Source organism: Malus sylvestris, chromosome 10 (genome assembly GCF_916048215.2).
Source record: "Malus sylvestris chromosome 10, drMalSylv7.2, whole genome shotgun sequence".
Classification (NCBI taxonomy): Eukaryota; Viridiplantae; Streptophyta; class Magnoliopsida; order Rosales; family Rosaceae; genus Malus; species Malus sylvestris.
Genome location: NC_062269.1, coordinates 32,516,347 through 32,530,467, shown reverse-complemented (window position 1 = coordinate 32,530,467; position 14,121 = coordinate 32,516,347). Strand labels below are relative to the sequence as shown.

General features: G+C 37.7%; 1 protein-coding gene across 1 annotated transcript; it reads left to right on the top strand.

The window, feature by feature from the left end:
* Positions 1–236: 236 nt before the first annotated feature.
* LOC126586284 (cyclin-T1-3-like) lies at positions 237–6,545 on the top strand. The gene is made up of 7 exons (XM_050251091.1): positions 237–402; positions 1,712–2,033; positions 3,243–3,324; positions 3,938–4,072; positions 4,546–4,721; positions 4,799–4,950; positions 5,204–6,545. Exons 2-7 carry the CDS (start codon positions 1,807–1,809, stop codon positions 6,250–6,252), a joined length of 1,821 nt encoding a protein of 606 aa, XP_050107048.1. The 5' UTR covers positions 237–402; positions 1,712–1,806; the 3' UTR covers positions 6,253–6,545.
* Positions 6,546–14,121: the final 7,576 nt, after the last annotated feature.

Here is a 14,121-nt window from a genome sequence, read left to right as displayed (position 1 = left end):
TTTTTTGAGTTCAAAAGGAAAATAAATTTTGAACAACTAAAAAGCCTTGTACTTTTTTAGATATTTATTTTTGTTGGAATGAGATATTTAGAAACCAAATTAAAGAACAATAAAAATGACAAAAATAGAACACGTGTTACTTAATCCAAACAAGGAGAACCTATTCGGATGAGAGATCTCACACATCTGTACGTGCCAGCGTGGCAACGATAAAACGCCAATGAGAAAGATCGCAAAAGAATTATTGAAAAAAACGAAGAAGAGGAAATGAAGTCTTAAAACACAGCGATTATTTTCTCTCGCGCTCTCTCTCCAAAGTCTGCACAACATAAACCCTAAAATCCAAATTGGGAAGATTGGGTAGGATTTTGCCCTAGTGCTGCCGTCTTCGCCCATTCAAAGGTAACGTTAACTTCTCTTAACTTCGGTTTCGGGCTTTTAGCTTCTCCGTTCAAGTTTTCCTGCTCGTCGAATTCTTCGAGTTTTTTTGAGATTTTTTTTTACGTAAATTAGCTCATTTGAGATCGTAGAAGTACAAACAAAAAATTGGGTTTTGTTTGTTTGGTTTGAATAATCTGTTTCTGTGGTTATTTTTGTAATCTTGTGGAAGTTTGGGGTTTTAGGATAATCTTCTGTTTATCTTAATTGAATTTGGAAAAATAGGCTGCAGAAAAGAATCGCGGGCGGATTATGGATTAAATGGGGAAGAATATATGTGTATGTGCGTGTGTGTTCTGTCTAGTTTTTGTTGTCCGGTCTTGTATTTATATTTGTAGAGTTTGATAATTACAATTATGATTATATTCATAAGATACGTTTTAATTGATTTTTTGAGTTTTTGGCTTTCGCGGTAACCAAAGGAGTAACAATGAGACCATTTACTTCACTTGTTTACAAATGGAGTTTGGCAATGGTTGAGGTAGCGAAGTTGTTAAGAAGTTTTCTAAATCTTTAGAATTCATGCGTGCACATTTTGGCTATTCTGTTATTTCAAACTTCAGAAATTGAGGCTTGGTACTCTTTCTGAGATAGAAATGTGGTGGTGTTTATATAGTTCAATGATGAATGAAAGTAGTTCTCCTTGTCTCATGTGGTAAATTCAAGAAAATAGTGGATTTTGATAAAGATAGTTCATATTGTGCACAGCATCGTATTCCACTAGTGTAATAGATAGAATACTGTTGAAGAACTTGAGAAGGATTGGAAGAACCCTAGAGATTATTAGCTTTGAATTATTTGGCGATGTCGGCACCATCAAATAAGTCAATGAGGGATCAAGATTTTCTGTCCAATATATAGATTTGGACCTTGTTTTTTTTTTGTTTTTTTTTTTTTTTGCATTGTGGTTTTTACGAACTGAATCATTTATATTTGAATAAACTTAAGTGGAAAACACCAAATTGGACCAATTTGAATCATGATGCAAGAGTATTAGAGAAACAGAAACTTCAGGCGTCTGTGCAAATTCACTGAAATGGAAGAAAAACTTTAAAATGTAGGAAAAGAGGTAGAAAGCTTGATTTCGTAGAAGATGCTGCGAACAAAGTAGAATTTGAGGGTAAAAAATGTGTCTGGTTTTCTTATCTACGCGTATAGCCTATTTTATTTTATCTTTTTCATATGTAAACTTTGTGATTACTACTACTTTTTTATTTTGTTTTATCCTGTTCTATAATAGTCTATCTGACCCATTTTGGTAATCCATGAACAGGAATCTGGTGAACTTTGGTGATATAGTCTTTACAGTTTTCAACTACAGAAGTTGTTTATATCAGTGTTATTTTAATTTGGGGATCTGAGATACATATGGCTAGTTCTTCCCCTGCTGAATCCACTCCTCATAGCGTGAATGATGGAAGTACCCATAAAGACATTCAGGACAGGATAGAGGAAGGATCCTATTGGTACTTCTTTAGAAAGGAAATTGAAGAAAATTCTCCATCTAGACGAGACGGCATTGACTTGAAGAAGGAGACATATTTACGCAAGTCATACTGTTCTTTTCTACAAGATTTGGGTATTAGACTTAAAGTGTGAGTTTTTTAGCCTTCCCTCTTATTTCGTTCACTTTTTCTTTGTCTCCAACCAATTAATATTTCTGTCAGATGTGATTCCATCGTTGGTAGTATGTCCTTAATCTTAAGCTTGAATTAAGTCTATGTCACGCCATTGATTTTCTTTTTAGGGTAATTCTCACCTTACTACCCTCAACTATCGTGAAATTCACACTTTGCTACCCTTAGTTTTTTTTTTCTGACACTTTAATACTTCCGTTAGGGTTTCCGGGGTTGAGGGTTTAGTCTCAGGGATTTAGAGGTCAAAATCACTTAGAACCCCTAAATCCAAATAAACTCCAACAGTCCCTAATACCTACTAAACCTTCATTGAACAAAAATAAATTATGTGCAGTATAAAAAGACTTTGTGACAAACTGATTGATCACGTATTTGTTAATGTTTATGTAGGTAAATGTATTGTTCAAATGTTACTCTAGAAGTGATTGTGCATTATACATAATGCATCAACGGGTTTAATTGGTAATATTAATATAACTTTAGGGTGGATGTGTCTAATAAAAATGTCAAAGCGTTAATAGCTTTAGGAAAGAATGAATTAAAAGTTAAAACCAAATCATGTTTGCTCGGAACTTACCGTATGGATAATGGGGTAGTTTCAAAATGCAAAAGCATAACCCTTTTGAAATGCAATTCAGATTGGGGATGAACTCCTGGATTATATGAGAATGTTCCTACCTTAGGAACTTAGTATGTTTGAATACTTTCTTTAATCCCGATTTGTGTATGAATTGAATTATGATTATTTGAGTCTTATGAGGGTTACTTTGACAAAAAAAAAAGAAGGTTTTATGAGGGTTAAAGTCTAATTGAAAACACACCCAATTGAATCAATCTGACAAAAAGAGATGTGTTATTCTTTTAAAAGTCCAAAGAGGTTATTACAATTCATGCATGTAAGTTTAGACAGACATATTCATATATGTTTTGGAAAGACTATTCATCAGCACTGAACTTATCCAACATGCTCTGAGTCCCATGTAAATGGCACTTAATTTTAAAAAACAGAATTAACTTTGAGTTGAATCTTACTCAATATCCCTGTAGGTTTGAAAACCTCATGTTAACCACTGGAACTATCCTTGTCAATATCCTACTACATATCTTTTATCTTGTTTTGACTCATTAGTTCAGCATGATGAAGATCCTGAATACTTTGTTATGCAGACCCCAGTTGACGATTGCAACATCCATAATTTTCTGTCATCGATTCTTTCTTCGTCAATCACACGCAAAGAATGATAGAAGGGTGAGTATTTGAAACTTGAACGCCCCCATGCCTATGGCTTGCATTGTCTATTAATCTATGTCTGAGTTAGCTTTAGACTTTCTACGTGGGGTGAATGCTCACCCATTAGTTACTATCACGTACATGAAAGTTCGTCTAACTTTTATTGTACTTGTATTGCTAATGGCATGCAAGGCAATGGGGTCACAAATATGCCATGATGTCCTTAAAATTCTCATTATTTAGCCTCAAGTGTACCGTAATCCCCATTACCTGGGTCGGGGCTAATGACCTTGTCCACCCTCTTTAAAGGATTTATTGTATTGTTTTACTTAGGTGGGGTTTGGGGTGGGGGGTAAAGTATTTAAGTTCATAAATGTGAAATCTCGTGAGTCAATGTATTACAACACTCTTTCTCAAACTTTGCATTGTCTCTATATAAAGGAAATACCCAGACTTTTATCATCGCAAAGTTCAATTTCATCCTTTGTATATGTGCACCTGCGGCGTACAGGTGCACACGTGTCATAGAGAGCAGGTAGAATGTAGGGTTCAATTCATCTTTGTAGAGAAAGAAGACTCATGGACAAATGATCAAATTTTGTTCACTAAACTCAATTAAAATGTGCCGCAGACAATCGCGACAGTGTGTATGTTTCTTGCTGGGAAGGTTGAAGAAACTCCACGGCCACTAAAAGATGTTATCCTTGTGTCTTATGAAATTATGCACAAGAAAGATCCTAAAGCAGTACAAAGGATCAAGCAAAAGGTAATTTTTATTAGAGTGTCTTTATGCAAAACATTCCTCTACCTCATCTATCAAGATATTTCTTATTGATGCTACTAATCTGATGTGAATTCATTCAGATCTTTATAACTTTTAAGGTAGTCATGGTGTGCATATCATTACTTTTTTCTGGTCTAGTCACAAAGCTATCAGCTGTTTATGCCTGCTTTTTGGTTATAAAATGGTATATCAACTTACACCCGACTGGTGGAGTGGACATTTGCATCTTGTGTTGCGATTTTGCAAAACAAGATGTTGTACTGTTTTCTTATTTAAAAAAAAATGAGCTACTAAATCTTCTAGATTGAAGTTTGATTAATTGTTATTTTCTTTCTTCCATTTTATTTAGATGGTCTTTTTTTATCTGAAAATGATTCTATTTCATAATCCTAGAATGTGTCTTCTCTATCTAATTCTGCTTTACTCATGGCATAATCCAAGTTGAAATCCTGCAGGAGGTATATGAACAGCAGAAGGAATTAATTTTACTTGGTGAGAGGGTTGTTCTTGGGACGCTTGGCTTTGATCTTAATGTACTCCATCCATATAAACCCCTCGTTGAAGCGATAAAGAGATTCAAAGTAGCTCAAAATGCCCTTGCTCAAGTTGCATGGAATTTTGTTAATGATGGGTATGCTTGTCCTTGATCATATGTGCTGTTTTTGGCCTTTCTTCATTTCGTTCCTGAACTTGGAATGTGCCATGCAGACTTCGGACATCTCTATGTTTGCAATTTAAACCCCAGCACATTGCAGCTGGTGCCATTTTTCTTGCTGCCAAGTTCTTAAGAGTCAAGCTCCCGTCAGATGGCGAGACAATCTGGTGGCAAGAGTTTGACATCACCCCACGCCAATTGGAGGGTGGGTGTCCTCATTTTTAATTCAGTAGGTGATGCTACAGAGCAATCAACAGTGTCCTTACCTTCTCACTAATTCTTCACCACTCCAGATTACTCCTTTACTTGCATCCCTGTAATTATTTTTGTTACTCGATATAGATTGTATGTTTGAGGATGAACTAAAAGTAAAAAGTTTTAAACAAATTAAGAAGATTCTTAGATAATTCTGTTATTCTATGGGTGTCAGCTCTAATGGTACACATTTATTTGTGCAGAAGTTAGCAATCAAATGTTGGAACTGTATGAACAAAATCGAGTTCCAGCTTCCAATCAAGTGGCAGGAAGTGGAGGCGCTCATCGGACTCCAGCCAAAGGTACAGCTAGCAATGAAGAACATGCTACAAGCAACAGTCATTTACAGGCTGGAGGTGTGAGGCCTGAAACCTTGAAACCTGCATCAGCTACACCAGCACCTGAGCAGTCAGATGTTGGAAATGATGATGGATCTCCTAGAACTAATCAATGTCAAAATAATGCCTACAGAAGTACAGAAATAAAAAATGCTCTGGACCAGAATGTTGATGTAGAATTCAAAGATAATCAACACGCTGCACCATTGTCGTCCGATCAGGAGAAGATTGGAGATGCTCAAAACGTATCAGAATTTCAGTCAGAGGGATGTGGTGAAGAAGGTCTAGAAGATAATGGGAAACTTGATACAATAGAAGCCGAGAAATTGAAGGACAAACAATTGGGTCAAAGCCTGGAAAATGGGCAAGGTTCACTTGGCCAGTCACCCCAGGATGTTATAAAGAAGATTGACAGAAACAAGGTGAAGGCAGCACTGGAAAAACGACGGAAGAGCCAAGGGGATATGAGTCACAAAAAGGATCTGATGGATGAGGATGATCTTATTGAGAGGGAACTCGAAGATGGTATTGAACTGGCTTCTTGGAGTGAGAAAGTAAAGGGAGATGGGAGTCAAGGCATGCCGAAGCCCTCAAGTACGCCAGAAAATGAGAACCTGCATCTAGGAAAACATCATGAGGGTGTCCGTGATGATGGAACTGATCTAAATAATGCCAAAGGTGAGGGGTCTGCACGTGCTGATGGTGGCCAAGGATCACCCATTTTCAGCGACCAGAAGAGAAAAGCAGTAAGCCCTCCTCCACTCGATGATGCAGAGAAGAAGCAGCGGCATGATTATGAACCTGGAACCCTGAACCATAATCAGTTTGATAATACAGAAGATCACATTATGGCGGGCCTGGTTGGACACAGCGATATGGATCACATAAGGCCAGTACAGGAAAATCCTGTCTGAGGTGGTGTGTACTGCTTGCAGTTGCTGGAGATGTCTTGATATAATCACTTGCGAATTCTCTTCTTGTCCGAGTGTTTATTGTGATTTCTTCAGAGTCCGTCCTTGGTATGCTCTAATCTTTCGTCTATTTCTTCCCCATTGTCATCATTTGCAGACATACATTGTGATGAATGTGAGGTTTATCATCTCATCTCATTTCACCAATGTTTTGGACACTTTGTTGATGGTGATGATAAATTGATAATCAATTAGTGGAAATGGAAAGTAGGGAAGAAACTTTTGGCGTTGTTGAATCCATCAATTAGCAAATTCTGCATCATCCATCTTTGGCTTTCTCTTCCTTCTTTACTTTCCTCTAATTTCAATGCATTTCGTGTACGCAATGACTTGTGAACCACATAGGCATCATTTACCAGTCTTGGAAGTGAGGATACTTTTATGAGTTGCAAAATTAAGGTACATTTCGTGACATAACATGACAAAGCAATTATGTATGCCATGGATAAAATATGAGAACCTAAAAGGTTTTATTCGCACGTTTTGTGGTCATCTGCCGTCAAATATTTTAAGGATTTTTATCGCAGTAGTTCCTGAAAACACACAACTTTTTGTAATGAATGAAACAAGAACACGTATGCGAAATACATTTTTATATTAATGAGTGTTTAGGGTTTCAATCAATGTCATTTATTATTGTACAATAATATTCTTCTGATCCGATCTCTAAAGTACAATTTGATTCAAAGGTGATGATCATTTGATCTTGAATTAGGCTTGTGATTTCTTTAAGGGTAGTTGAGGCATGATCTTGAACAAATCACGAGTAGTGTCACAGGGTCGGTGATTTTCGATTTTGGTGGTGGATGAATCAACACGTGTATTTATTGTGCTAGTTGATTTTTCACAAGCCCAATGAAGAACACGAGGGTGTTTTAAGTGTCTGATATTTGTTTCGGCCAGAGAGTTTTTAATTTTCTCTGTAGACTCGAGCTTGTTTCCTTTCCTTGAAATCCGTTTCTTCAAAATGAGTTGGGTTTTTATAATACAATTACGAATGTTGCAACTTGTAGTATTGATTTTCTGATGTGATTTAATTTGAATTAATTATTTAATTTAGCTCATAATTAAATCAAAAATTTTAATTTAAAAATTAATTTTTAATTGATATAATTTGATCAAATTTGGGTTAATTTGTCTTATTTTGTTGATTTGTTTGATGTAGGTCTCAAATGTAACATGTGTCTTTATGATTGCTTGCCTTATCATGTGCCATGGATTGGCTGAGTCATTTTCGATTAGTCAAGTGATCAAACAAAATTGACCACCGAAATTTTCATGTCTATAAATGCCCACACTTTTAGACGCAGCGTAAACATGTGATTGTCATGAAATGTTTTTACTTTGTAGAGTTACTAAAATTCTATATTAAATATACTTTGATTTGAGAATCAAACAAAGTCTATCAAATTCCATAGATGCATAAGTATAAATAAAGGGAAAAACAAATATTTTGTTGTGGCCTATTTTATCTGACAGAGGAAAGGGGGGCGTCAGCATTGAGAGAGAAAATAGAGAGAGACGTGTTTGTAGGGTTGTGTAGAGGAATGTGTGTTATTCCCCCTACGCAGTGCCTTTATTTATAGTAATAAGAGAGAAGAAATCCTTCTCATCCAAGGAATAATACAAGTCCATATAGGAAATAATAGCTAGAATCAAATATAATCTAAGATTTACACAATCATACTTAAACAAGAAGTTTATAACACTTCCCCTTGAGTGTGTAAATACTCAAGTAGATTCGGCATCGTGTAGAGATTGAGGAGGACTCGTCGGCACTAATTTTGGGATAAAGTAGGAACTTGTATAAGGATGTAAGTCTCACAAAAAACCCTATGGCTATGGTAAAAACCCTAGTAGGGACAAACCCATAGTCTAAGGAAAAATGTGTAAGAAATGCAAAGTCAAATGAAACGTCTATGGGACGTCATTAGGGATATGATTAACCCAAGGTGGGTGTTTCGTCAAAACCTCATTAGGTAGCAAAAACCTAGTGGGAAAAATGCTCATAATCGTAGGGAAAAATAGTACATTAAGATCAAGCAAGTATTGAGTTTGGCACAATTCCAAAGAGAACTAGCAATGTTACAACTCAGAAAGTTTACGCATACCAATTTCTTGAACAAACTTCTGAAATGTCGCCTTCGGTAGTGATTTGGTGAAGAGATCGGCCAGATTGTCTTGTGAACGGATTTGCGTGACTTCAATCTTCTGATGCTCTTGTTATTGATGTGATCAACGACGGGGTTAAACAAGAGATTCAAATATGGCCCACAACTGCTTTCAACCAAAAGCATTCTCGAGTTGCTTCATGTAAGGCGAGAATTTCAGCATGGTTAGACGAAGTGGAAACTAAGGTTTGTTTAGTTGACCTCCAAGAGATTGCGATGCCTCCAACGGTAAAGACATAACCTCTTTGAGAATGCGCCTTATGCGGATTAGATAAGTATTCTGCGTTGGCATAACCAATAAGGCGAGAATCGACTTGAGATAAGGGGGTGCGACATCACTCGAGGATCCATAGGGATAGAACAAGCCCAAATTCGTAATACCGTTAAGATAGCGGAAAATGTCTTTAACACCAGTCCAGTGTCTGTGTGTTGGTGCATTACTGTATCTTGCCAAAAGATTAACAGCGAAGGAGATGTCGGGTCTAATGCATTGAACTAAGTACAATAAAGCGCCTATCGCATTTAGATAAGGAATTTCAGGCTCCAAAATATCTTCATCATCCTCCTTTGGACGGAAGAGATCTCATTTTGCATCTAGCAATCGAACAACCATATGAGTACTTTTAGGCTTCACTTTATCCTCATTAAAGCGGCGCAACACCTTCTAGGTGTAGTTCGTTTGATGTACTAAGATTCCATCCGAACGATGCTTTATCTTGAGATCGAGATAGTATCAAGTTTTTCCTAGATCTTTCATCTCAAATTCCGACTTCAGATGCACGACAGTTCTTGCGAGCTATTCAGGAATTCTGATAAGGTTCATGTCATCGACATATACTGCAACAATCGCAAAACCCGAATGTGACTTCTTAATGAACACACAAGGGTATAGTTCATTGTTCACATATCCCTGACTAGTCAAATACTCACTCAAACGGTTATACTACATTCTTCCGGATTGTTTCAAACCGTAGAGTGAACGCCTCAGCTGAATTGAGAGCATGTTCCGGGGTTTGAAAATATTTAATCCAGTCAATGTAAGTCATTCGGGAACTTTCATATAAATTTCCGTACCTAGATCCTATAGAGATACACAGTTACTACGTCCATCAGCTGCATACTTAATTTTTCGAAAACTACCAAACTAATAAGGTAGCAAAAAATAATCACATCCATAACGAGTGAATAAGTTTTGTCATTATCAATCCTGGGGCGTTGTGAGAAGCCTTGCGTAACAAGACGAGCTTTGCAACGCACAATTTCATTCTTCTCATTATGCTTCTGAACGAAAACCCACTTGTAGCCAATGGGTTTGACATGTGGATGAGTAGGAGCTCCAGGTCCAAACAGCTTACGTTTTACAAGCAAATCGAGTTCGACTTGGATTATTTGTTTCCAGTTTGACTAATTGGTTCTACATCGACATTCATCAACGAAACGAGGTTCAATGTCATTGTTTAACATGATTTTCAGTAGCTACTACATATGCTAATGCATCGTCGACGATCATCTCATTTCTACACCAAACATCATCCAAGCTAGCATAATGGACCGAAATCTCACGATTTTCGGGAGGTGGATTCATCTCTTTAAGGACGCTTCCGTAATCTAGAATTTCCTTATGAGTTTGATAGAATGAGTAAGCAACAGTTGGATTCATAGTAGATTCTTCAGGTGTATGTCATGGGTTTCCTATTCTAGGGGTGTGAATCCTTCGAACCAAGTGGTCTGCCACATATATGTGTAGGGGCAGATGATTGGCTAGTCGCTAATGTACTTGGATCGGCCAAAGTGGCGTCCTAGGCCTCTAGGAAGGAAGCCCCTCGTACATTTGGTACATCCATCTTTGCAAGCATATTCGCAGCTGGAATATGTGATCTTGTCACTTGCACTAGATTGGTGAAAGCATTTGGCATGCTCTGAGTTATGCTCTGAAGATCTAATATACACTGCATTTCAGTCTCAGACTGAGCAGTGAGGGGATCTAAATGAGACAAAGTGGGAGTTATCCACAACAATTCATGTCATTTATCAGGAACGTTGACATTCTTATCTCCCCTTAACGACGAAAAAACTGTCTCATAGAAGTGACAATTCACAGAACAAGCGGTAAACAGATCGTCTGTCAGAGGTTCTAATTAACGAATAATCAAAGGAGAATCATATCCGACGTAGATTCCCATAATTCGTTGAGGCCTATTTTTATACATAAGGGCAGTGAAATTGGCACATAGATTGCACAATAAAAAACGTGCAGATGCGATACGTTGGGTTCATATCCAGTGACTAACTGAAGGGCACTATATGGTTGGGTCGCAACAGGCCTCAGGTGGACTAACATGGCTGCGTGCAATATTGCATGTCCCCAAGCAGCGATCAGGAGCTTGGTACGTATGACCAACAATCGAGCAATCATTTGTAAGCGCTTAATGAATGCCTCTGCCAGGCTGTTCTAGGTGTGAATATGGGGTATATGATGTTTAACTTCAACCCCAACCGACATGCAATAGTCATCAAAAGTTTTAGATGTGAATTCTACAACATTATCTATCGAATAGATTTGATCGGATAATCAAGTGAGCCCTGAGCTTGATAACCTAAGCCAACAGTTTGGATAATGCAACGTTCCTTATGGACAACAAGCACATGTGTGACCAACGTGTGGAAGCGTCAACCAAAACCATAAAATATCTAAATGGTCCTCATGAAGGGTGAATCGGTCCACAAATGTCCCCCTGAATCCTTTGTAGAAAAATATGAGGATTCAAACGAATCTTGTCATAAGAAGGCTTAATAATAAGTTTTCTCATGGAGCAGGTTTGACATGTGATTCCTTGAATCAAACATAAACTTCGGGTTATGGATGCCTATGTGATGATTTGAGGATACGGTGCATCGCTGTTCATCCAAGATGTCCCAAACGATCATGCCAAAGTGTAATTTCGTGCGAGGTCCCATAAGTAGGGCTAACAACATAGTGGGTTTCTATAAGATGTATAGTCGTAGTATATAGACCACTCGGGATACGCTCAATCTTCTCTAGAATACGCTTTTGGCCATATTCGTAGGAAGTTATGCACAAAAATTCAACTCCGTTTTCTACATAGGTTTCAGCATGGTAATTATTATATTTAATGTCCTTGAAACTCAACAACGTTCTTCCGGAACATGGAGAATAAAGTGTCTTACCGTATCCTTCGATCAGGTTGGATGTGCCTGAGATGATTGTCAGAGGTGCATTCTTAGGTATGATGTTAATGAAATAGATGCGTTCACACAAAATGGTGTGCGTGGTTGCACTATCTTCTAGACAACTAACTTTCCCACTAGTCATACCTAGAATGAAAATTAATTTGAATTGGTCACATTGCATAAAAGTTCTAAAAACAAATATCCATTCAAAATAATTTAAGTATTCAAGGATGATAATTAATTAAAAACTTAATATCCAAAAACAAATCACCAACAAATAATCCAAACATAAAGGAAAATTGTTCAAAATTAAACAAAAAAAACAAAGGAGGGTTCAACCACTAGGTGGAATTCGGCCCCATTGTCTAAATTTCAACTAGAAAAATAGTTTATGTCTAAGATTCTAATCTTCTATAGGGATGGTATCCTCCTAAAAGTCAGAAACCTCCATCTTGGTACTTTCTGGTTCATCCACTTGCATAAAGTTTGATTTAAACTTCTTACGACGAGAATGATATTAAGCTACAACCTTCTTAGGAGCTCAGCAAACACGAGACCAATGGTCATTTGAACCACATCGATAGCACATGTCTGCATCCATGGTTTTAGGTGCTTTGCCCTTATTCTTAAAGTTTGGGGCCTTGGGAGTGAGGTTAGGGCACTTCTAGGCTTTGTTTCCTCCCTTAGGTGGGCCTTGACTCTGTTGACCTTGACGAGGTGGCTTTTGGTCGCCCCTACCAGGCCTATTTTAGCATTTTGGGTGTTTATTTGTGCTATATTGTGCTTCAGGCACAACAGTCGCCCTCAGTAGGTCGAGCTTGATGACTCTTCATCAACAATTGATTCTGATTTTCAGCGAGAAATAAAACATAGATCAAATTCGAAAACTTAGTGAACTTCTGAGCTCTATATTGTTTTTGCAGGACAATATTAATAGCAAAGAAGGTTAAATAGGTTTTCTCCAGGAGATCATCTTAGGTCAAGTTCTGGTTATACAACTTGAGAAGTGATCGGATTCGACAAACTTCAAAATTATATTCATTTACAAACTTAAAGTCTTGGAAGCGCAAATGATACTAGTCATGTCTTACTTAAGGCAAGAAGATGTCCTTTTGGTGATCAAAGCGATCAGTCAAAATGACTCATAGTGCTCATGTCATCTTCCTCAGCAAGGTAATCGGTTTGCAGTGCATCATGAATATGTATACGGATGAAGATCATGGCAGTGACTTTCTTAGCTTCGCCAACTGAGTTGTCGTCTCATCTTCAATGGCGGGACACAAGTTCTTTGCAATGAGGTGGAGCTTCATATCTTGGACCCACATGAGGTAGTTTCTTCCAGAAACCTCCAAAGCAGTAAAGTCGAGTTTGTTCAAATTTGACATGTTCCTATCACAAAATAAATAGACAAGATGTGATTAGTGTAATGGAGAAAAAAATCAATCCATTCACATATGAGTAGAACATTTAGGTTCCTATCACATATGAGTAGAACATTCAGGTTCTAATAGACATATGAGTAGAACATTCAATCCATTACTTAAAAAAACTTCGGGTTTTCATGGGTGATGTTTTTAATGAAAATTTCAGGTTTACCAAACAAGGCATGTTTTTAGAAACTTCAGGTTTCGAAATAATTATGAACTTCAGGTTCATATGTTCCTGTAGACAAACGCAAATATATATATATATATATATATATATATATATATATATATATATATAGAAATATGCAACAATAAAATATGCAAATAGAAATTTAGGTCTATAATTATAATTGAATTAATTATTTGGAATTCGGGTCAAATAAAAAGTATGGGTGAAAAAATTACAAAACCCATAGGGCCTAAAAAAATAGGCATTTAGACTCGGGGCTCAAAATAATAGGCCAATTCTCACGGGTGGGCTGAGTAAATTTAGAACTGTAAGGTCCAGGCCCAAAAACTAGGCTAGGGGTTAGGCATGGGTTGATCAGTCCCTAAAATGAATGTTGGGCTGCAGGCCCAAGGCAGAAAAAGGGTCGGGTCCAAAGCATAGGCCCAAACAGGGCGCTGATTAGGTGTGATGATGAGCACAGATACCCTAGCAAGGCTAGGATCCAGTGCGGCACATACATATACACCAACAAAGGCTAGGGTTGTGTGTGACGCGGTGCATGAGAGAAACGGCAAGAGCCCAGAAAGGCTTAATTGGTTCTCAGGCCGAGTTTACACCAAAGCCTAAAGGGCTGGTGATGTGGATCAAGGCAATAGGCACAAACATGCCCAATAAAAAGGTGCTATGCAAAATGAACCAAAGGAATTCGAGGCTCGTTAGGGCACGGGTTTGGATCTTCAGGCCACCCCAGCGACGCTAGGTGTGAGGATCCGCCGGGGATGGTCAACGGCACCGTTTCAGGCGGTGTTCCATGGTCGGTGCAAGCCATGGTTCATCGGAGAACCAAGATTTG